The sequence below is a fragment of the Malurus melanocephalus genome, unplaced genomic scaffold (assembly GCF_030028575.1).
Source record: "Malurus melanocephalus ecotype Western Australia unplaced genomic scaffold, MMel_1.1 scaffold_739, whole genome shotgun sequence".
Classification (NCBI taxonomy): domain Eukaryota; kingdom Metazoa; phylum Chordata; class Aves; order Passeriformes; family Maluridae; genus Malurus; species Malurus melanocephalus.
The window spans coordinates 220,902-242,846 of NW_026623971.1; the positions used below are offsets into that span (position 1 = coordinate 220,902).

The following is a 21,945-nucleotide window of genomic DNA, read 5'->3' on the forward strand; positions in this document are numbered from 1 at the left end:
CTGGAGACCTGTTCTAATCACACCTGCTAGAAGAGTGCACCTTTCTTACATAGAAAGAACCAGACAACCAAGACAAGCCAATCAGTATAAAAACTCGAATTTCTCATACACTGAAGTCACAGGCATATTACATCACCATATACCACAAAGAGGTTTTACATAGCAAGAATAGATTTGTTACTGATTGAATAGAAACTTGTTCTCTACGACAAAGATGGATTCAATAAGAATTTTGATACTTCAAGGAAAAAAAACAACCTTGGCTTGTTACTTAGAGTACAAACATGATGTAGAAGGGAGGCAGAAAAGATGGAGATAGCAAATTAGACAGGGAAACAATACTTAAAAAGACAACAATGCAAAAACACAAACAGCTGTGAAGCGTACACCAGATAGAAGTAGTTTGTATGAGAAAGAAAAGCACTTATTTCCTTGTGGTTATGATACTGATCTCCCCCAATCGTCTTACTGGTAGTTAACTACAACCAAGTACTACAGGGAAACAACAGAAGTGCCAAAACATTTTCAAAGCATAAGCAATTTTCAAAGATAACCAATACTCTGCGAAGTTCCCACGTTCTGGAAAACACTAAGAAAACAAATATAAACACAGACAGTCTCTCTTTCATCTCTGCTCCTAGTATGTAATAAATTTTCAGCTTTGGGGCTGCTGTTGCTTTTTTTTCCCCCTATTACAGATAGCAATCTCCCTTGCCCCAACTTACTGTATATTGAACTTATCATCAGTTTTTGGGATGTTAACAGTGCTACAAACGCAGAATTTCAAGAGAAGCTCTATCACCTTTCTCCTCATCCATGTTTAGACATACACCACCTTTCATCCGGTGTCCCTGTGTACCAAAACGCTTCACCTGACACTGACAGCAACGCACGCTGTAACCCCACAGACCCGGTGCGCGACACGGCCGCTACTTTCAGCGAAATCCTGCCCGAGCAGAATGACCCGTAGACAAAGCGCGGGCCGCGCACATGGGCCGTGCCCGCCGCAGCTCCCGCAGCAGCCCTGGGCATGCCCGAAGGACAGGCGGGCAGCCCATAGGGCTGTGCCTACCCCGCGCTCCGGGGCCGGGGCCGGAGTCCATGCCCGCCGCACCGCCTGTCCCGACACAGCTTCTTACGGGAACTCCCCCTCGCCTCAGCCACCGCGCTACCTACGCGCGGCCCAGCCGAGCCAGACCCTGTGCGCTCCTACAAATGGGAAGGAGTGAAAGGCAGAAAAGGAATGATGAAGCAGCCATTTCACCTGCCCGCGGCCACCCCGTGGTCCCCTCAGGGGGCGGTGCCGCTGCTTCCCCGCCCCCTTTCCTCCCTCCCGCCACTTCCGGGAGCGCTACAAAAGTCTCGGAGGCTGACAGGGCTCTCGCAGCGGTTGGTCTGGCCGGGAAGTGTTGACCCCCTATGACACAGGGGGTAAGTTGACCCCTACCGCCCCAGGCCGTGGCGGTACCTCTGCTGGAATAGGTGCGTGCCCGCGGCACGGCTACTGGGCCTGCCGAGCCGAGAGGGCAGTGAGGGGCCGTGGCGGCGGGCAGCAAAAAGGTCGCGTCCACTTTGCTTTGCGCATGCGTAGGGCCCGCCGTGTGGGGCCCAGGTGATGCTAGCSCGTGACCGCCACTCCCGGCATGCTTTGCATGGGCGCGGCGCATGCTGGGTTGTGTAGTGCTGTGGGTAGGAGGCAGGATGTGGAGGCGCCTTCCCAACAGGTATCACCTGGGAATTCTGGATGGCGGCTGGCGCCCGCGGCTTCGCGTGCCTACTCACTCCGCCTCGTTGACGCCCGTCCAGCCCTCTGTCATACTGCCAAACCAGGTGGGATGTAGGCGAATCTGTCAGTCTGATTTACACTTTTGGAAGCACATTGTTTAGAAAAGCAATGTTTTGAAGCTGTGTTTTTTTTTTAGAAAAGCAATGCTTTGAAGCTGTGTATTGGAGAGAGCCTACAAGAGAGCTGGTGAGGACCTTCTTACAAGGGCATATACTGATAGGACATGGGAGCCATGGATCAAAGAAAGGGCAAGTTTAAATGAGACATTAATGAGACCCTGGCATAGCTTGCCCAGAAGAGGCAGTGGTTGCCCCATTGCTGGAAGTGTTCAAGTCCAAGTGGATTTGGGGGTCTGAGCAGCCTGGTCTAGTGGAAGGTTTCTGTGACCATGGCAGTGGGTTTGGAAGTTGATGATCTTTAAAATCTGTCCCATCCCAAACCATTCTGTGGCTTTGATTCTGGGCTCCACAGGCACTTCCTGTTTCTTTGGAATTGCGGCCATAGGTAGGGGAATTGGTTGAAAGCTGGACTGAAAGAATACTTATTGCAGTTAGGATTGTGTTTGGAGGAGAAAATGGGTATTAAAGGATGGAAGAGCTAAGTGTTAGTAGCACTTAGCATTAGTTAGTAAGTGACTGTTTTGGCTAAGACGCTAAAGCTAGAAGACCTCTGGTTATGTGGAAGTTTCATTCTCTTTATCAAAATACTTTCTAGTGTATACTTTTCCAGCTTCGAAGATACTAGAAAATATATAGCTGAGTTTATGTCTTTGATTTTTACAGTCTCAGATGCATTATTCACATAGCATATGAATTATCTGAATAAATAAGAAAACCAGAATAATTTTATAAATTGTTCTTTTATGTGTGACTTTTTTTTATGACTAGGCCAAACAAAGTAAATTACATAGTGGAGGAAAAGATTAGTAGGGAACTCAAGAAACTAAATATCTAGGAAGGAATCTCCTATTAGGCAGCAATCCAGCAGACTTTTGAAGCACTTAACAGTTTGCTGGATCAGGATCATATTAAATTAGTGTGTATGGGTACATAGTACATTCTTTCTTCACTGGCTTACCTAAGCTCTTCAAAATTCTTGTACCAGAAACTGCCACTGCAGGAATGTGGATTGAGTGTCTGCTTAGCTAAAGTGTATGGTGTGGTCCTGCCCAGAAGTATATTGTTGCTATGCTACTTCAGTTTATTAAAATAGGCAATCTTGGGTTCCATGGAGAATATTCGCTACTTCAGGCAAGTTTCACAAGTACTGGACGAATAAAGGTTGCTCTTTTCTTCTCATGTCTGAATGTCTGTGTCAAGCCAAAACAGTCCATCATCTCTGTGGTTAAGTGACAGGTCCTACCTGGCTATGTTTGACTTCAGGTGACTGAAGCACAAGGCTGGCCTTCAGGAAACCCTTAAGTGAAACTTGAATGTGTGCGCGTGGCAGATGGGATATTTTAATTGCTCTCCACCAGTGCTCTTTTACTGTCAGAAATACCAGTTAATTGATTTCATTTAGACAACATTTAGAAACATTTATTTCTTTCATGGTAGCCTCAACTTCCTTTCTGCTGTTGGTTATCCAATTCACTAACTCAGTGAGCTGTCAGATGTAAGTTTGCAGGAAACTGCTGTGCCAGAACAGTCCTGTGTTCTGGTTCCTTTCCTTCCCAGTTCTGAAACACCCTCTTCYGTCACAGGCAGGATCCTGGTGTTGAAAAGTGCATGTGTACTAGTTCTCTCATGTATGAAAACTTTACTTTAAAACACTAACATTTGTATAACAAGAGGCTTGATTGTACAAAATAAAATATTCAGTGAGGCATAAGTCTTGTCACATTTTGAATGGGAAGTTCGTGGCATTCATTTACCATTGATAACAGAGCAGTGCAAGGCCAAAATTTAAGGTTCCCTAAATAACATAATTTTATTTTCTGGGAGGAAAGGAGGAAATAAAAGCAGGCATGATCTCTCTCAAGAGTTCTTTCCTCCACCAGCATAGTAAAGGTGGGTGAGAATTTATTAATAGAAAAACAGACATCTTGTCTTAAACATGTTGTTTTCAAACAGCAGCAGCACGTAATGTACATTCCAGAGTGACTGGATACTGTCACTTCCCTATGATTATATGCCACTTAGCATGCATGACACACAAACTAGTTACTCTTTTTAGCAAGCTACATGTTGTCACAGTTTGGCATTAGAACAGTGGCAGAATAAGGAAAAAATTACTTAATGCTGTGGGTAACCAGTATTCACTATGAGATTGACATGGCAGACCCCAAGCTTGATCCTGTTCATGTAGATATCGATAAGAGCAGAATCAAACTGTTGTTTCATCTACATCATTATTGCAGCTAGAGCAGATTCGGGAAAAAAAACAAACCACTCAAGTCATATAGAGCCTACATCAATAATCCTGCCTGTGAATATTTTGGATTTTCATTATTACCTAATTATTTTGATGATATTCTTGCTAAACCCAAACATATTTTGTGTCAGTGGCCCATTTTACTAATGACATTTCTTCTTATTAATGTGCACAGGGAAGCCAGCCCATGTTAAGGAATGAATTGTTACATCGCATGCAGAGTCTGGTTAGGAACTTGAGAATCTAACTGTCAGATTAATTAGTGAACAAAATTAATTTCCTTTGGTTTCTCTCTGGGAAGTTATTTTTTCCTATTCTTTATGGGKTTTTTTCCAACTAAGGTGGATTTTTGCATATATCCATTCTCCAGTATACCTGGAGAGTTACCCAAGAATGAGAAGAGCAATTTCTTTCTCTCTCTTCCTATTTCCTTCTTCTGTCCAATAAGTATAGTAGAAGTCCCTATGGCGTGGAAATTTTAAAATACAGTTTGACAAAAACAACTCTGCTTACAGCAAAATTAGTGTTTCAAGCAGTTTCCATTTTGCTAAAGTTTCTGATGAATGGTGTAACATCTTCTCAGAGGCTGTATTATCAGGAGCCTCTGAGCTACAAAGAAACCAGTGAAAACTTATCTGAAAATTTATCTACTAAATTCTGTGCATTTTGTTCAGATTGGCAATGGTTCGTAGTAACCATTGAAAAAGTGGTGGGCTCCACCTGAAGCAGATTGCATACTACAAGCGAACAGGGGAATATCATTCCACAATATTATCAAGCGAAAGAAGCGGAATCAGGAGAGCAGCCAAAAAATTTGTTCTCAAAGGTAAAAATTTTCTCAGTAATTATTCTGAAAATAGATATTAAGATGAAGATTTGCTAATATGAAATAAAAAGAAGGGATCTTGCTCTGCAGCCTTCTGTGACTTTAAAGACATGCTCTATGAGACAAATGCTCTGCAAATCCCTGGTTAATATATAACAGGATGTTTGTAGAAATGAAAGCTTGATCTGCTTTAGTCCATTCCAGAATAGGTTTATTCATCTATATAAAAGCCAAACCTTGTTTTATATACTGCAGATATATGTTGTCACTACCATCAATAACTGAAAGGATTACAGAAAGGGAAATGCACATCTGCACTTGTAGACAAGGAATGATCCATCCAGTCTGGGGGATGGCTGGGCAGAAGTGCAAGGACAACTTTGGCATCAGTCACTTGAGAGGCTCTGGGCCCTTTGCTATTTCACTGCAACCCTGGGAGATGTATGAGCCTTTATGAGTCTTTGTCGTCTGCTGTGCTTTCTCAATTCCATCAAAACTGCCAATTTTGTGGAGAGAGAAGGCAGGGAGGAGTTAAACCTATGACTCTCAGTGTCAGGTTGCTGGCAGGCACCCAACAACTTCGCAAACAACAGTCTCAACATTCCTACCTCTTTCAACCCCAGTGTTAGCTTGTGTTTCAGTCACATTTCCTGTGGGAATGCTGTTTGCATTCTGGTATACCCTTGTAACTCCTCAGGTACAGATTAATAAATGTGGCTGAACTGACAGCTTTTTGGAGGACATAATTGAAATGTTTATAAATAAAAGCTATGTTTACACCAAAGTGAACCTATTGTAATAAATTCTGGTCTGAGTCATGCTCAGTAGTTTAGTAAACTAAACAGAAGACAAAGCACTTGCTTTATAGTTTTCTGATACTTTTCTTCTTTCAGAAAATGAGTTGTTCTATGTTGGAAAAGACAGAAAACAAATGCGCCTGGTAATTTTTTCAGATGAAGAGAAGACAAAGGTTCTCGAGGAATGGCACAGAAATGCTGCTGGCACTCGTCATGGTATATCAAGGACACTGACTTTAGTGGAGTCTAATTACTACTGGACCTCTGTAACAAATGATGTCAAAGAGTGGGTATGGCCTCGTAGCTACAGGATGCTTTTTTGTGTAGTCTTGTTACAAATGTTTGGTAATCCTATGAACTTTGATACAAGTACCTGGGCTATTTCATGAGGAGGAGATGTGAGCTTGCAATCACACTGCAACTGGTCATCTTGGTGTTTTCTTTTTACTCTTTTACTACTTTTTACTGTTGTACTACTGGCTTGCATACTGCTATACCCTATGCAGTGGTGGCAAGCCATAATCTATTTTAGTAGGCACTGATATCTGACCCTTGAGAGTGATTTCTTGTGCAAGGAATCTCACATATCTTTGTTAGGATCAAAGGATGTTTACACCATCCTTGTGATAAGCAGATAAGAATATGAAAATTATATCTCTGCTTTACAATTAGGTGTGTTCAGAAAATAGTTTAAAAAAATCACTGCTTGGAAAGTTCCTTCTTCTTCACCTAAAGATACAGGGCAGGAACTCCTAGCAGAATTTCAGGAAGCTGTGTGTCCTTTCAGGCCAAATTATGCTATTGGTTTGCGGCATTACCAAAATACTTGGAGTTCATGTGCAACTGTAACATGAACTGAAAATGAGTCTTTCAATTCAGATTGAACAAAGGGGCTCTGTCCCATAAATTAAGCTGTATGGAAAATTATGTATATTTCCAGTGTTTTTCAGCCACAGCACACTTAGAGGAGCCAAAAGGGGAATTATTARGACTCCCTTTCATTCCCAGCTTCTTCATACTTCTTTCAGTATTTGCAGATAGTAATGGATTTTAAAATTTATACTGTGGATTTAAAAGAGCACAGTGCTTTCAGAATGGAGAAGATTCAGCTATGGGTTCTTTTACATGTCCCTGTCCAGGCCTTCAGTATTGTTAGGTTTTATTTTGGTTTTATGCTGAGTCTGAAAAACCTAAAGACGAAAAATATTAAGAAAGGTGATGAAATAAATTCATTTTGTCTGGTCTGACCTGATTTACAGAGAACAGTGGAGATCTATGGTTCTGATCACTTTTTGTTGATAGAATCTTCCCTGATGTCTTCTCTAGGTCTATGCTTGCCAGCACTGCCAGGCAGCAAAGAACACAACCACCACAGTGCCCAAAAATACCCTATCAAAGCACAGGACCCATGGACAGCAGTCACTATAGAGCTATTGGGACCTTTCAATATTACCAACAGAAGTCATAAATACATCATAATGATGACAGATGTGTTCACAAGATGGACTGTTATCTTACCACTGCATGACACTTCAGCTGAAATTGCTAAGGCAATCATAAATGTGTTTTTCTTATATGGACCACCTCAGAAGATGCCTATTGATCAAGAGAAGGAGCTTGTTTATCAGGTAAGTATTTATATGGCTGGTTAATCTCCAGGTTTTCTTTTTTTTTTTGGGGGGGGGCGGGGGGACGGTTTTGGTCATTGTTTATGTGTGGTTTTGGTGGGTTTTTTGTTTTTTGTTGCTTTTTTCCCCAATAAATACATTTTCCCTTTTATTAGATTTGAATTTTCCCTTTAGATTTGAATTTTAGACCATTTTTGAGAAAGGCTTTAGTATTTTTTTTTCAATTGAAAAAGTAAAGTACATACAAAAAATGTCAAACCAATTATGTACAATTTTAAGGTTATGTAATATTTCCTAGGACTTTATTGTCTGTAAAAAGTACAATGTAAAACTATTTACTGACAGTCATAATGCAGGTTTTGTCACTCACTTCAACTGGCATAAATTTTCACACTACAGTCTGCTGGATTTCATTCACCCATATTGCCCAGTATAGCAATAGCTAAGGGTATTTTTTACGTTGGCTTATAATGATTATGAAAGATTTACCACACTTCATTCCTCTCAGAGATGATGAAATCATCAGACTGTAATACAGAGGTAATGATTGATTAAGTGGCAGAAATTTGGTAAACACCAATTCCTCGCTCCTAAGCCTTACTTCTTTAGCTGTCATTGACAATCCTGGTGTGTTTTGTGCCAATATGTGTGCAAGACTTTTCTTGATACAATGATGACTGGGAAAAGCGGTGGAAATCTAGGTTTTTTGCTTGAAATAGGATACAGAACAGGGGAAATGTTCACTAATTGTGTTATTCTTCTCTTGAAGACAAATGAAGAACTGTTTGTACTGTTTGGAATGAAACAAATTGTACTGTCTTACCCTCAGACAGATGATGTAAATGAAGGAATATCCAAGACAATCAAAACTTTTCTTAACAAGTACTGCATCGACCATCCAAATGATTGGGATGAACATTTGTCTGCTATTGCTTATGCTTTTAATTTGACAAATTCGGTATGTGAAGGTTCTTCCTCTTTTGACTGAAGTCCCCCAAAATGTCTGCAAAGCTGTATGCTAAATTTCTTGGTTTTGGTCCCCGTTTAAATAGGAACCAGATCTAAACACCCCATATTTCCAAATGTTTAACCGTAACCCATATGGTGTTGAGCCCATGAATATATGTGTGGAAGGAGAATATAGTATTTTTACCAAAATACTTGAAGCAACTAAAACAGTCAGTCAACCACTGGAAGAAGAGAAAACCTCAGATTGCCAGGTAAATGTTATGTATTTTCATTTTACTAGCAAGAAGACTGAAAATAAAGGTGGAAAGGTTTAAGGCATAAAGTATAACTAACCATTTAAAACAATGTGGGGGTTTGTGTTACGGTTTTTAGTCTTTCTTCATCTGTAATCCCTTCATTTCAGTGTAACACATTTCATTTGTATTTGGAGGGAGTATCCTTAGGAGACCTATTGTCAAAAATTTACTAAATCTGACTTAAAGAGCAGAAAATAGAAGTTGAAAACTATTGTTTATGGAGTGTTGATTTACAAAGATAAAATAAATTTCTTCATCATTCTTCAGTCCCACATAATTATGAACTACACACATCCAAAGCCACTCAATGTTATGCTTAAGCACTGTTAACCAATGGTATGAAAATCCATTGTTAGTTTTGGAAAAGAAAAATGTAATTTATATGTATCTTTCTGCAGATGCATAAGAAAACTGCAGATGAACAAAAATTCAGAAGCAAAATCACAGTCAAAAGGAAGCCAAAAAATTTAAATACCCTTCGACTTAAAGTTGGTCATGAAGTCCTTAGGCAAAGAAAAAACTGGTGGAAAGACGATCGTTTCCAGTCGCAATGGATTGGTTCTTGTATTATAGATTACATCACAGATAATGGCTGTGCAATATTAAGAGATTCTACAGGATCCAAGCTGAAAAGACCCATCAAGATGTGTCACCTCAAGCCATACATAAGAGGGTCCAGTGCAAAAGGTGTATTTTTTAAATGATAAAAAAGGTTGGGTTTTCTGGTTGAGGGTTTTGTTTTAACTTCTCTGTTGTGGTATTAGGTTCTTAGAATGAACAAGTATCATTGACTTACCAGTGGGAATTACATTAGCACACACAATAATGCAATAGCTGTAATTTTCAGTAAGGAGAACAGTGAGTGTTAGTGACATCAAAGTATGCAGAGCATGAAATAGAGCTCCTGAATAAGTCTTTTAAAAATAGCCTCTATTATAGATGCTTCTAATCAGCTCCATTTGCGCTGGCTGATAGAAGTATAAGAACATGCCAGTAGTATACGCAGGCCGAATTGTGTTCAAGGAGTGTTTTCTGACTGTGTTTCTGTTTTGGGGCAAGCAGGATTCACATTACTTTTTGTGCAATGGAAAGTGTTTTTTTACACAACATCAATATGTCCTCTAAAGCCTTAAAATAGAAAGACTACATCAGAGAACTGGTTTTGGAATAGTTTATTGTAAATTGTCCATTGAAGAAGACCATGTTTCTCTTACCAGAGCAAACAAAATTGTCATGCTCTGTAGCAGGATGGCTAGAAATTCCCAAAGATTTGGGTAACCAACTTCTGCCCTTGGTCTTACGTATTCAGCATGTCCTTGTGCAAATCAAAAAGTGGCAGCTGTTTCTTTTCTGCTCATCCTGTCTTTGAGTCACCACACACATTTTGAGGAAAATTAAATACTTGGTGTTGAGAAGACTTCTGTCACAGAACAAGCTGCTTTTTACTTTAGAGTTCTTGAAGAGCAAAGTAATTCCCACCCTACTGGCATGTGTGATCAAGCTTTGGTTCTTGGAAATATATAATCTACATTGAGATGGTAATTTCTTCCACCACTAAAAGCTGAGGCATTTTCAAAGCTGAAACTAATTCTGGAATTTCACATAAGAAGCTGCAATATTTATGTCAGTTGTCAGTTATGAATTTCCTTATCAAGATACTGATTTCATGTCGTGTCTCAAGGCCATTACTTTTTTTGGATGATCACTATGTACAGTTCCTCATTAAATTGCTGATGCCTGAGGAAGAAGTCATACATATATCAAGCATGTAGATAATGTACAGAATATTACAATAAATAGTAAATTGTATCATTGTAGAAAAAGTTGAAAGTAACTGTCTTTATACTATCAGACCCTAATACCACTGAATACTGTAGAAGCAGCGCATAAATGTAGAATTAATTATCTTTTTCTGGAAGTGACTGTCTTGGTCTTGTCTGGGATAGAGTTTTGTTTTGGTTTTGTTTTTTTTTTTTTTCCACTTACCTACTTTACTTACTTTTTAAACTTTTTACAGTTTAAAAAAGCCTGTTGTATGTTGGATTAAGATTTCCCAATGAGAGAATGAAGAAACCATATTTCTGTGTGCCTGCACAAAATGAAAGAATCTGCATGTCTATTCAAGTTAGTTCAGTAGATGGCTATGATAGACATCAAGCTAGTCATTGAGTTAGTAAAGAAAAGCTGTAACTGTGGATCATTGCAAAGATTATTTTGTAGATGTAATGAAATGCTAAACATTTGATGCTCAGTGAAATTGGGAAATTCACATTATCAGTGTGCTGTCACTCAAATATTCTTGTCCTCTTTTGGAAATTGCTTTGAAAAGTAAGTTAGTGCCTAACTAATGTTTTAAGTATGGCTTCAGGGATCTAAACTAATGGCTACTTTCCTTTTACGGACAACCATTACTTTCTGCACGGTGCAGTAGTTGTTGACCATGACTATATTGGCTTCTCTGAAAGATCTAATAATTCAAGCCAACCAGACTCTGTTACTGAAGGGGAAATAAATGCCTACAAAAGAGATGTCATGTCTGCTGTACAGATTCCACCTGCAGCCTGCAAAGAGCAAGAATCAGCCAATGGTAAACATGAATCTGAGCTGAGAGAAGATCGTTGCACTGAACCAAACACTGCAAAGCCAGAACAATGGCCTTCACTTTGTTGGACCCTTCAGACCAAGATAGAGGATACTTAAGTGTAGTCTTCGGTCCCATTTCATTGCCAAGCAGTTTGGAACTACTGTGGCAGGGTCAAAAAAAGAAAGAAAAAAATATGCTCCAACTTCCTTAGCCCAATCCACTTTCATACTTTATCATACTGCAGGTATCTACTGGTTAATTTGTCTGGGTACTAAGAAAAAGTATTAGTAAAGGCACATATTCTGATCATGCATTTAAATTTCAGATTGCGTTGGTAAAAAGGCATTGCCACTGTTGTCCTCTCAGGACATGATGCATCGATGCATCGTTTCACTGTAATGACCTTTTCCACTAATCCTTAGATGACTCATTCCTAATGTGTGCACGGAGAGATTAATTTAACCTAAGCAATTTGGTGTAAAATTTCCCCCACTACAGAGAAGCTCATGTCATCCCTTTCTTGTTTTATAATGTTTTCTATTCTTTCTGGGAAGCTGCAACCTCTGGCTTTTACAACTTTTAATTTTTAGTCTAATCCATTTAAGATCTCACAAAACAATAAAACTTGCAAAATCAAATACAGGTAGTGTTCTGTGCATGAAACAGTGAGGGCTTCAGCTGTTCCATGCTCATCAAAGGTCTGCTAGACTAGGCAATTTTAATTGTAAAAAAATCTTAAGGATGTTTAATATTTATTTGTGCTTCCCCCACAAATACCTGTGTCTTCGTTTGAAAGACAGGTGTTTGCCAATGAAGGCAGGGACCCCCCTTGGAGTGGTGGATAGACCCCCCCTTACCCCCAAATTATTAATAGCTTTGAAAATCATGGGCTTTCAGGCAAGAATATGGGTAAAAGGGAATAACAGCTATTTTAATATGTTTAACAAGGTGAAACAAGTAATAGCAACGATAGCAACGAACAACACAGCCACAAACACAGTGACAGCTTCACAAACAGACACACCCTCCCCTTTGGTGCAGTTACGGTCCCAGTCGGCAGGGGTGCTGGGCAGGCACAGTTGGCACAGTTGGTTCCCAGCTGGGCAGGGCAGGCACGATGATTCCCTGGCAGCTTCAGGGGACACTGTGATGCAGGTCCTGGCTAGGTTCAGATCTCCCACCTGGCAAAGGACAGGCAAAGGACAGGCACAAACCAGCAGAGGTGGATGGAGACTTAAAATCTCACTGGTAGGTGAAATGGGAACTTCAGGGAAGAAACCTGGGAAGGCACCCATGGAGGCTAGCACAGGTAAAACGGCACCCAAGGAGGGTAGCAGAGGTAAAACAGGGTACCCATGGAGGGTTGCGCAGGTAAACCTGGGAGGGCACTCATGGAAGGTAGCACAGGTAAACCTGGGAGGGCACCCAAGGAGGGTAGCACAAGTAAATAGGACACCCATGGAGGGTTGCACAGGTAAAGCTGGGAGGGCGCCCCGGCAAAAGGGATGATGATCCCAAAATATCTCTGAAGAGTCCTTTGGGAGAATATCGAGTTGGTTTGCACATTCTCCCTAAGACGTGAATGCCCAGGGTGGGCAATAGAGGKAGTCAGGAAGGGGTCTTGATAATCCATCCTTGGCAGGGGCAATAAGAGGAGTACAGAGCAAAGTGGTTAAGGCGAGGAGTGGCAGGGCTGGGCGTGGAAGTGCAGGACTGGGAGCACGGGCTGGGGTCCTGTGGGGAGGCACCAGGCCGGGCTGGAGCTGTGAGAAAACAGTGGGCTCAGCGCCGGGCAGTCCCTGACCCTACGACCCGCCCAGGGCAGGGGCAGCAGGGGCCTCCAGTCTCCATGAGGCTGYGGGATTCTCCGGCCGCCTGTGGTGCTGCTGGCAGTACAGTCCACTGGGAACACCAGGGGAGGCTGCGTTTGGACACTGCAAAAGGAATATCTGGGAAATGCACATTGTGCGTGGAAAGATCAGGATTTTAAGAATTTTGTTTGAGTTACTGGAGAAACGAGTGATTTTGATCTGTGTGAGAAGGGGTAAGGAAAAGGTGATGGCAGAGTTATTACAACCCTGGAAAAATAAACTGCAGGATGCAAAGGGGAACCTGAGAGAGAGGGGATGGGGTTGGCCACAAGGATGTGGCAAAGGCATTCGCTCCTCAGCAAGGGAGAGCAAACCCCAACACCGGTTGGGGGAAAAAAAGAGGAAAAATTTGTGTGCTATTTGCAGGGCAGAGGGACACTGGAAGCGGGAATGTCCACAGAAACAGCTGGATCCTCAGGAGGAGGAAATCCAGAGGATAATGGAGTCTTAAGAATGTCAGAGGATCCTATTATACCAGGGACCCACCACACAGGAACTCTTGATAACTTTTAAAATTGGTCTGGATCGGGAGGAACTGTGTTTCCTGGCAGACACGGGGGCCCCTCAATCCGCTTTCAATTTTATCCCTAAGGCAGGGAAGACTGTCAAAAAGTTCTTTGATTATTCAAGGCGTGAGTGGAAAAGACGAATGGGTGTGCTTTATCCAATCGCTATTAGTATATGTGAGGAACAGGTTTGAAAAGCATGAAATCCTGCTGTTACAAACACATATTATAGTGTTGGCTTTCGCAAATATTAAGATGAGTGTTTATAGCTTGGGTTCCTGAGCCATAGCTATGTGTGATAAACACATATTGTAGTGCTAGTTCTCGCAGAAATTCAAGGTAGATGCTATGTGTTGTGCATCATAATATAATATTGTTTTACTTGTAGAAAAAGTTTAGTTATGCAGACATAGTTTGGCAGAAGCCTTCCTCAAAATATATGTTGCTGTGGGTCTTTTTACTCAAAAGGCAAAACGAGCTGTTGAGGGTTGTTTGATTTGTGCTAAAACCAATGACAGGGTTGCAAAGAAAACTGCCAGGGGAGGGAAGCCTTGGGCTGCAGTCCCTTCCAAAAATGCCAGATATATTTTACTGAAATGCCCCAAGTGACTTACTTCTGACAGGGAGGCCAGAAGCATTGGCAACTGCTTCAGCAACTACAGGATTGGTTGATATGGTATTTCTGGAACAAATAATTCCAAAATGTGGAAATAGTGGAAGCAGTAGACTCAAACAGGGGAACACACTTTACAGGAAAAATTCTTCAAAGGGGTCACAGCTGTTTTAGGCTTACAATGGAGCTTCCATACCCCCTGACATCACCAGAGTTCAGGCCGAGTATAAAGAATGAATGGGAAATAAAGAAAAACCTCTTGAAGTTGGTAATAGAACAATGCCATGGGTACAGTTTTTGCCACTGGCTTTAGCAAGAATAAGGGCCAGGCCCAGGGAAGATACTCACTCATCTCCCTTTGAATTGATGTTTGGGATTCCTTACCCTTGTAATTGTCAGCCTAGTGGGGGGACAGAGATAAGCAATGTATATTTAAAGCAGCCTGTGGCCAGRATACTGTCTCTTGTGAAATGTCTTCGACAGGAAACTCAGCTGGCACAGACCCTGCCTTTGGACTCTGCTGTTCACAGCATCCAATCAGGACACTGGGTCCTGGTTAAGTAGAAAGAAGCAGCACTGGTAGTGAAGTGGTGTGGACCTTTCCAAGTGTTACTGACCATAGATACAGCCATCAAGACAGCTGAACACAGGTGGACGCATCACACTCGGGTCAAGTTTCTAAGGTCCCCGAGATTTGGACATCTCAGCTGGAGGAGAAGGATGGGAGGCCACAACTGACACTCCACAGGAGCTGACTGGAGCAGCAGCCAGGGTGTCAAAATCAGGGGAAGCCCCTGTGCCTAACCACAGACTGTCTGCTGAAATAGTCCGTGTGGGCATCACTCCCTTCAGGTCTCCAGTCACTGCAAGGGGCTAACATTTGCTGTCTTTGTTTTGTTTCTGTGCCTTCACTTGCCACAGGTCGTGCAGAAGATAAAATTAGGTGATTAGATTATACCATTAGAATGTTTTTCTTAATAATCTTACCTTTATATTGTCAGTTAGGTTGGGGCCAGAAGTAAGAGAATAATTTTTTTAGACCCAGGAGAATAAAATCAAGTCAATGATAACTGAAGTTTGTAAAGACAATTATTGGTAAAATAAAAAGATGAGGGATTGAAAGGAATGAGAAGGGAGTGCCTTTACAAACAGACTGATTCTGAGAGTAAGATAAGGCTGATACTGGGAGATAGAAGGAAACAAGGGGAAGGATTTCCATAGGAATTCCTTTGATTGATTTATCCCACACTATGTTAATAGACTACAAGAGCAGAGATACAGAGATGTATATTGAAAGGGAGCAATGTATGATAGAAGGAGGGTTTCATAAGGCATTTCAGGGAGCCTCTACCCTCAAGTACCTCAGCCAATGAGGAAAGAGAGGGAACTCTCTTTGCGGCCCGGAAATTAGGATAAAAAGAGGCTGTGTCCTCTATGAATTTGAGAGACCCCATGGGAAATGCCCATGACCTCTCCCTTTATTCATGAATAAAGTTGCGGGACTCCTCTGTCTCCTTTTTGGACATAAACCTCTGGTCCTTGTGGATTAATTTTCCTAACATAATGCTTTTGAAAAGAAACTAGTGTCAGGGATAAAACTGGAGAATAAGGTAGTTGTTTGTAAGACTCACTCCTTTGGTACATATAAAAGAGAACCACCCTCTTATCTTTTTCTTACTCAAGTGATTAGTTCTTGAATTTTGCACAGTGCAGCAGCTGGGGAGCTCTGGGGTAGTGGAAGTACAAAGGAGTTGTTAAGAGTTACATTGAAGAGAAAGAAAATGCTGCAGTGAGAGAGGGATGGGCAAAATAAAAAAAAAAACATTTAACATACTGCTGATCGTTCAGGCTTCCTGGTAATTTTGATCAACTGCATTAGATCAATGCCTAGATTACTAAGCCTGTAAACTGGCATTAATGACTTACCAGTGCACTGAAACGTGGCCTAATCTGCCTGGGGGAGGGTCACTGAAATAAAATACAGGGTTTTCAAACTACTGACATGAAGAACAGTCACTGCAAACAGGAAACTTCCCCCCACCAGGAAATGTGAGACACTGCAAGCAGCACATAGTGCTTGGGGAAGCTTTCACCCCAGCCTCAGTGTGTTTATGACCAGTGAGTTGTGACCTGCCCACTTTTGGTGTTTTATCCAACTTAGATAAATATACAAATGYTCTTTTGTATTCTTTCTTACTGGTACACAGGTTTTATTTATGCTACAACAATAGCAAAAGACTACTTAAAAAGAGATTAGAAATTCTGTTTTCTAATGGAGTTTTTGCCCCCTCGTGGTTTAGAGGGGAGGAACAGAAGGGGAAACAACATCAAAGAAAGTGCAAATTTCCTTATACCTCCCAGAACAGTGCTATGATCATTTTTCCTTTGGGTTTACTAACAGCATTACCTACCAGCTCAGAGCTTGATGAAAAACACTGTAAAAGCAGTTTCTAGCAAAAATACTGTATTAATATTCAAGACTGTTTCACTGTGGAATGGAAACCTTTCTAGTCTCTTGTTGGAATGCCTCCTGAACTTTCATATACCATTTGCCTATTCTGTGTTAAGGTGTTTCCTGCTTTCCAGGTACAGATGTTTTAAAATTTTTCCCTTTTTTTTCTGAATGTTCCCTGCAGGATGGTACCAATGAATCATGCTTTTCAGAGCAAGGAGTTACCAAATTTGAAAATACCACTTCTGAAAACCAAGTAAGTGTCTTTTATTCATTTGTTCATTTGCTTCTGAGTGACATGCCTATCAATGATATTCTGCAGCAGCCATCTCTAATAACTCTAGTAACATAGCATCGAATTTGTTGCATAGCAGCATCCTGGGTGTTTTCAGATGGAAGTTTTGGGGACTGCAGCGAAGTGTACACATTCGGTTAACTTAATTGGTTACCTAAAAATAAAACCTGTGAGCTATAGATTCTCACTAGGTGGTGAACACTCAGCAAGGTAAGTCAGTAGCTGTCATTGTAGGCCTGAGAGTATGGCTGCTCCCCTGTCAATCCTACAGAATTCCAGGGCCACACAGTTTCAGATTAGAAGGCCAAAACTGACATAAGTAATCAAGATTTTGCAGTGTCTTCAAAAAATGGGCAATATACTCTTCTGCACATATTAGAAGACTGCTGACCTGCTGTTTCTATCTTAGTAACCAAACTGTGTAAGTTTGCAATGAAAAGCAGCACACTAAAGGTTTTAATTTGAAGAGGCTCTTCCAGATAGAAGCAACCAGAATTAATCAGAAGTAAACTGAATTCTAAAACATTTGATTCAGGAGCAGTTAATCCTAAGAGATGCATTTCCTAGTCCTTTCAAATTCTACCCAGATGAAAGGATCTGCAGCAACCTTGCTGCACTGGTAGCAGAAGCAGGTAATGCCAATAAACAAGAAATGTAGGAAATACAGCACTTCCCCTTTGCCAGGCAGTGCTACAGCTTGCTATTGCAGTGATTAGGCAGATCACTTGGATACAAATTTCTGTAATTTTGTATGTCCATGTACAAGTCATTACTCACGAGTGAATCCTTTTCTGGGTGCTTGAGAAGCATCTCAAAACTCAGCAAAAATGGAGCATTCAGAGCTGCAGCTGGTGGCAAGAAGTGCTGCCTTGAATATGCAGACTGATATCTAAATAAGTGGGTTAAAAGGGAAAAAACAGATTTCACAAATACAGTACTTAAAATTAGTTGATTATTTTTGGCAATTGATGCTTTTAATCTCCTTATGTCTGACTTCCCCCTTCCATAGAGAGTGAGTAGCACCATGTCAGATTCCGGACAAACTGCAAAAAATACTCATTACTCTTCACAAAGCTGGCATACATATGACAAAAGCCCCAACAGAAAAGCCCTTAAGAAAGTAWGTTCTATATTTTGTGTAGTGATATGCAGTAAACAATACATGTGCTTCCCCGCCAGATTGATTCTGAGTGTTTAACTAGTCAGAGACATTATCCATCACTCCCTAGGTTAGAGACCAAGAAGGAAAACAGAGCATATAGTTACGGTGTCATACAGCAAACTTAATTTTTTTAGTCTTATCTTTCGTGTGCTTGTCTGCAGAGGGAGACGCTCGGGGTTTGCATTGGAGTCAGTCGCAMGGTGGCAGCCAGGACTCGCGGGAGCCGCCGCCCACGTGGGGTGCGAGGCTTGCAGAAATTGCTGCCTGCCTTGCTCTGCTGAGGATTTTTTCCCTGAAGTACTTTCGCAGCAGAATTTTCTGTAATTTTCACACCGAATTGTTGATAATTACGGGAGCATGAATAGATTTCCAAGAGCAGCATGACCTGCATTGTGCGAAGGCTGCATGACTGACCTGTCATGTGAGCCAGAGAATAAAAATACTCTATGCATTAGGTGGCTTTATGCCACAGCTTTCAACTGTGGCAAACTTCCAGTATAGCTTTATACCTTCTAAAGAACAGGGCACCTTTCAGTACTCTTACATCTTGGCTGCTATGAGCAGGATCTCGCAGTCAAGTGCCTGGAAAAAGGCCATTTCTCCAGTTCCAGTTCAGGTCAGTGTGACCTGAGAGCTGACCAAAGGAAACATGGCAGAATGGTGAGAGTCAGCCCTTTCTCCTGCAAGTAATTTTCTCTTGAGCAGCASTTTTAGGATATGTCACAGCTGAAGGAAGCAGAGGGAAGATGGTATACTGCTTACTGAGGATTGCAGGGTCCAGGACAGTGTTGTGCTCTGAAACCCTAAATGCTAAGTAGCACCAGCTTTAGCCTTTTCCAGCTTTTGCTAATCTCCATTCTGAAAAAAATCGTCAATTCTAATTAAAAAGAGTAAAAGATTTAGGTTTCTCGTATGTCTCAGAAAAATAAATGTAGTCTGTAACTAAAAATTACCCTAGTTTGCTGAACTGTTATGACTATTTTCTAGGAAAAAAATTACTCCACTGCATCTTTAAAACAGTACTTTGGCACACTGCCCTAGAAGACTGCSCATGCATCTGCAAATCTGTAGATTTTAGAAAATCTATATATTTTCTAGAAAGTCATACAATTAAATCAGACCTTCGCTCACATGTCATACTTCACATGCAACTCGTTAATAAGAAAGGTGAGTGGAATGGAGATAAAGAAACAGTAAAATAAAGTGTCGCCATGACCTGTAGTATTTAGAAAAATCTGGTGCTTGTTCCAGATTGACWGCCATGCCATACCTCTCCAAATTATGTGTCTAACAAAAACCAGCTGGGTGTTCTTTTACGTTTTTTTGGCCACCATGTCCAGAAACAGCAAGAAGTTTTTAGGTTGTGTTTGTACAAGTAGCTATCACAGCAGATTTTAAATCCTCTACACTGTCAGCTCCCTTCTTTTCTTCGGCCAGTAATGCTTAGCTATACAGATGAATCTAACTTTTTAGAAGAGTTTAAAGAGCGCTTACATTGTAAGTACATTTTACTAATAAATTTTGATCAAATCAGGGAAAAATAATTTCATATTTAAGAATTAAAAAGAAACAAGTCAATACAAATCAGGGTGCTAAAACTCTATGGTTCACTAGCATCTGTTTTACATAGAAAATACAGTGGCCTAATTTCAGCTCCTAATTTTAAGTGACTTGCGTATTTGATTCTGGTTTTGGGGCCTTTTTATTGGTACACTATATGAATCCACACAAACTGAACTATATAATGACATAGTCTTTAAAATTTTAAAGTATGTCCTAATGTGCAATAAATGATTAAATAWTAAAGTTGCTTTTGTATTGCTCAGCAGTGATTTGTTCCTCACAATTTGTACTGCTAATACATATGTAGTCTTTCAAACAAGTTTCCACATGTGTATTTGAACAGCAAACTAAAAATCACCAAAGCCCCTCTCTCTGCCACACGACGACATGCTTAATCCTAATCCATTGTAGTGTGACAGACATTACTGACTTAAAGACTCTGATAAAACATAAATAAATCTAGTTTTGGCAAGGAAGAAGCTTTTGGAATTTACCACACTGATCTATAAATCCTCATTAACTTTATAGTGCACCGCTCAATTAGAAAACTATTGAATCAAGATGCTTCTCAAGGAATCAATTTACACCCCATGATACGTGGTGGCATGGACAGCTGCTTAACTGAAATTGTAATTTCAGTTAATTGGCTTGCCTTCCAGTGATGTGGGTGGCAACCTGTACATTACAGGTCAGTGCATCCTCCTCTCAGCACTTTGCATGTTCTGCCCTCTCTTAGAGCAGGTTTCACAGCAAGGTGCCAAAAAGTACCTGACACAACTTGCCAGTGGATCACAGCCACACTCCCACCACTCTGAAGAACTTCTCATGGGACAGACTATTTAAAACAGGGAGATGCTTAACACAGTACAACTGCAATGCTTAGGTATGTGGTCAGCCCAATTTTAATAAAAATATTCAGTCCCTACAATAGCCAAGATTCTTCTTAAAAAAGGCATATGAAAAGATTAATCAACAACACATGGAAGGTAGTGCCACGTATTTTAAATCTTAAAATGTGCAATTACATGTTGTTCATTAACTCAGTCTTATTTGGAACAACTGCTGAAAAAAATTTAAACACATGCTCTGCAAATCCACTAGCTTAGACTGAATAACCAGAATTCAACATTTATTACAATACATAGTATTAGCACACAGAACCTGTTAAGATAGAGGATGGTCTGCTGTCTTATTAAAATGAGAACTGTGATTCAGAAAGCTTGTGTCTTCTTTTTACACAAATTTTCTATTGCAGTATGAAGTCTCTGGTACACTGTTTTTGTAAGATGAAGCTTTAATAAGAGATAAAGAAGATTCAGTGCCTTCAAGAAGGTTCGGATATTCCATATCTGCCATTGTACCTGTACAAAATTAGAGCATGAGACTTGAGATGCTGAAATTTGATTGCTGCTGGAAAGTACTTGGTTGCCTGTCTATGCAGTTATTAAAAATGACAGAATAGCTTGGGTAGGAAGGGACCTTAAATATCACCTAATCCAACCCCTCTGCCATGGATATGAGACTTTCCACTAGACCAGGCTGCTCAGAGCTCCATCCAGCCTGGCCTTGATCGCTTCCAGGGATGAGACATCTACAGCTTCTTTGGGTAACCTGTACCACTGCCACACCACCCTAAAGAATTTCTACCTACTATCCCATCTAAATCTCCCTCTTTCAGTTTAAAACCATTGCCCCCTTGTCCTGTCACTACAGTCCTTGGTAAATGTTTCTGTCTTTCTTATAAACCCGCTTTAAGTACTGAAAAGCCAAAATGAGATCTTTGGGGAGCCTTCTGTTGTCCAGACGGAACAACTCACTATCTGTCGCACTGTCTTGAAAAGGGAGGTAATTCACCTTAGTGGCCTCCTCTGAACCCACTCCCCTTTAGGGACGCTAGAGCTGGATGCAGCACTGCAGGTGAGGTCTCACCACAGCAGAGGGGCAGGATCCCCTCCTCATCTGCTTCTCTTAAGGCAGCCCAGGATTATTGTATAGATCAGCCTCTGAATTCCAGAGAGCTGAGATTATTGACTAATGCTCAATTAATCTCTTTTAGCTTGTACTTGCAATTAAAATGTATTTGGTTGATTCCCCTCAACAAAACATTGTTTAGCATTGGAGATACAGCTCAAATAAATAAAAGGAGGAAGTGGAAACCTGTGTATTACTCTCATTGAGCTGAAACCATGGAGGCAGAGAACACTCCACATTATTTGGACATAAG

At 40.9% G+C, this 21,945-nt stretch overlaps 1 protein-coding gene and 1 long non-coding RNA gene across 2 annotated transcripts; both read left to right on the forward strand.

Moving 5' to 3' along the window:
• The first annotated feature begins 1,335 nt into the window (after positions 1-1,335).
• GIN1 (gypsy retrotransposon integrase 1) lies at positions 1,336-12,481 on the forward strand. Its single transcript, XM_057384727.1, is given in 10 exon segments — positions 1,336-1,482; positions 1,923-1,972; positions 4,834-4,985; positions 5,939-6,072; positions 7,109-7,163; positions 7,166-7,410; positions 8,180-8,368; positions 8,463-8,630; positions 9,074-9,360; positions 11,075-12,481. Coding segments are annotated over 8 exon segments (1,524 nt in total). The 5' UTR covers positions 1,336-1,482; positions 1,923-1,972; positions 4,834-4,840; the 3' UTR covers positions 11,376-12,481.
• Positions 12,482-12,737: 256 nt separating this feature from the next.
• Positions 12,738-20,552, forward strand: LOC130584629 (uncharacterized). The gene is made up of 3 exons (XR_008966521.1): positions 12,738-15,192; positions 16,886-16,957; positions 18,320-20,552. It is a non-coding gene; the product is annotated as an uncharacterized LOC130584629 (long non-coding RNA).
• Positions 20,553-21,945: the final 1,393 nt, after the last annotated feature.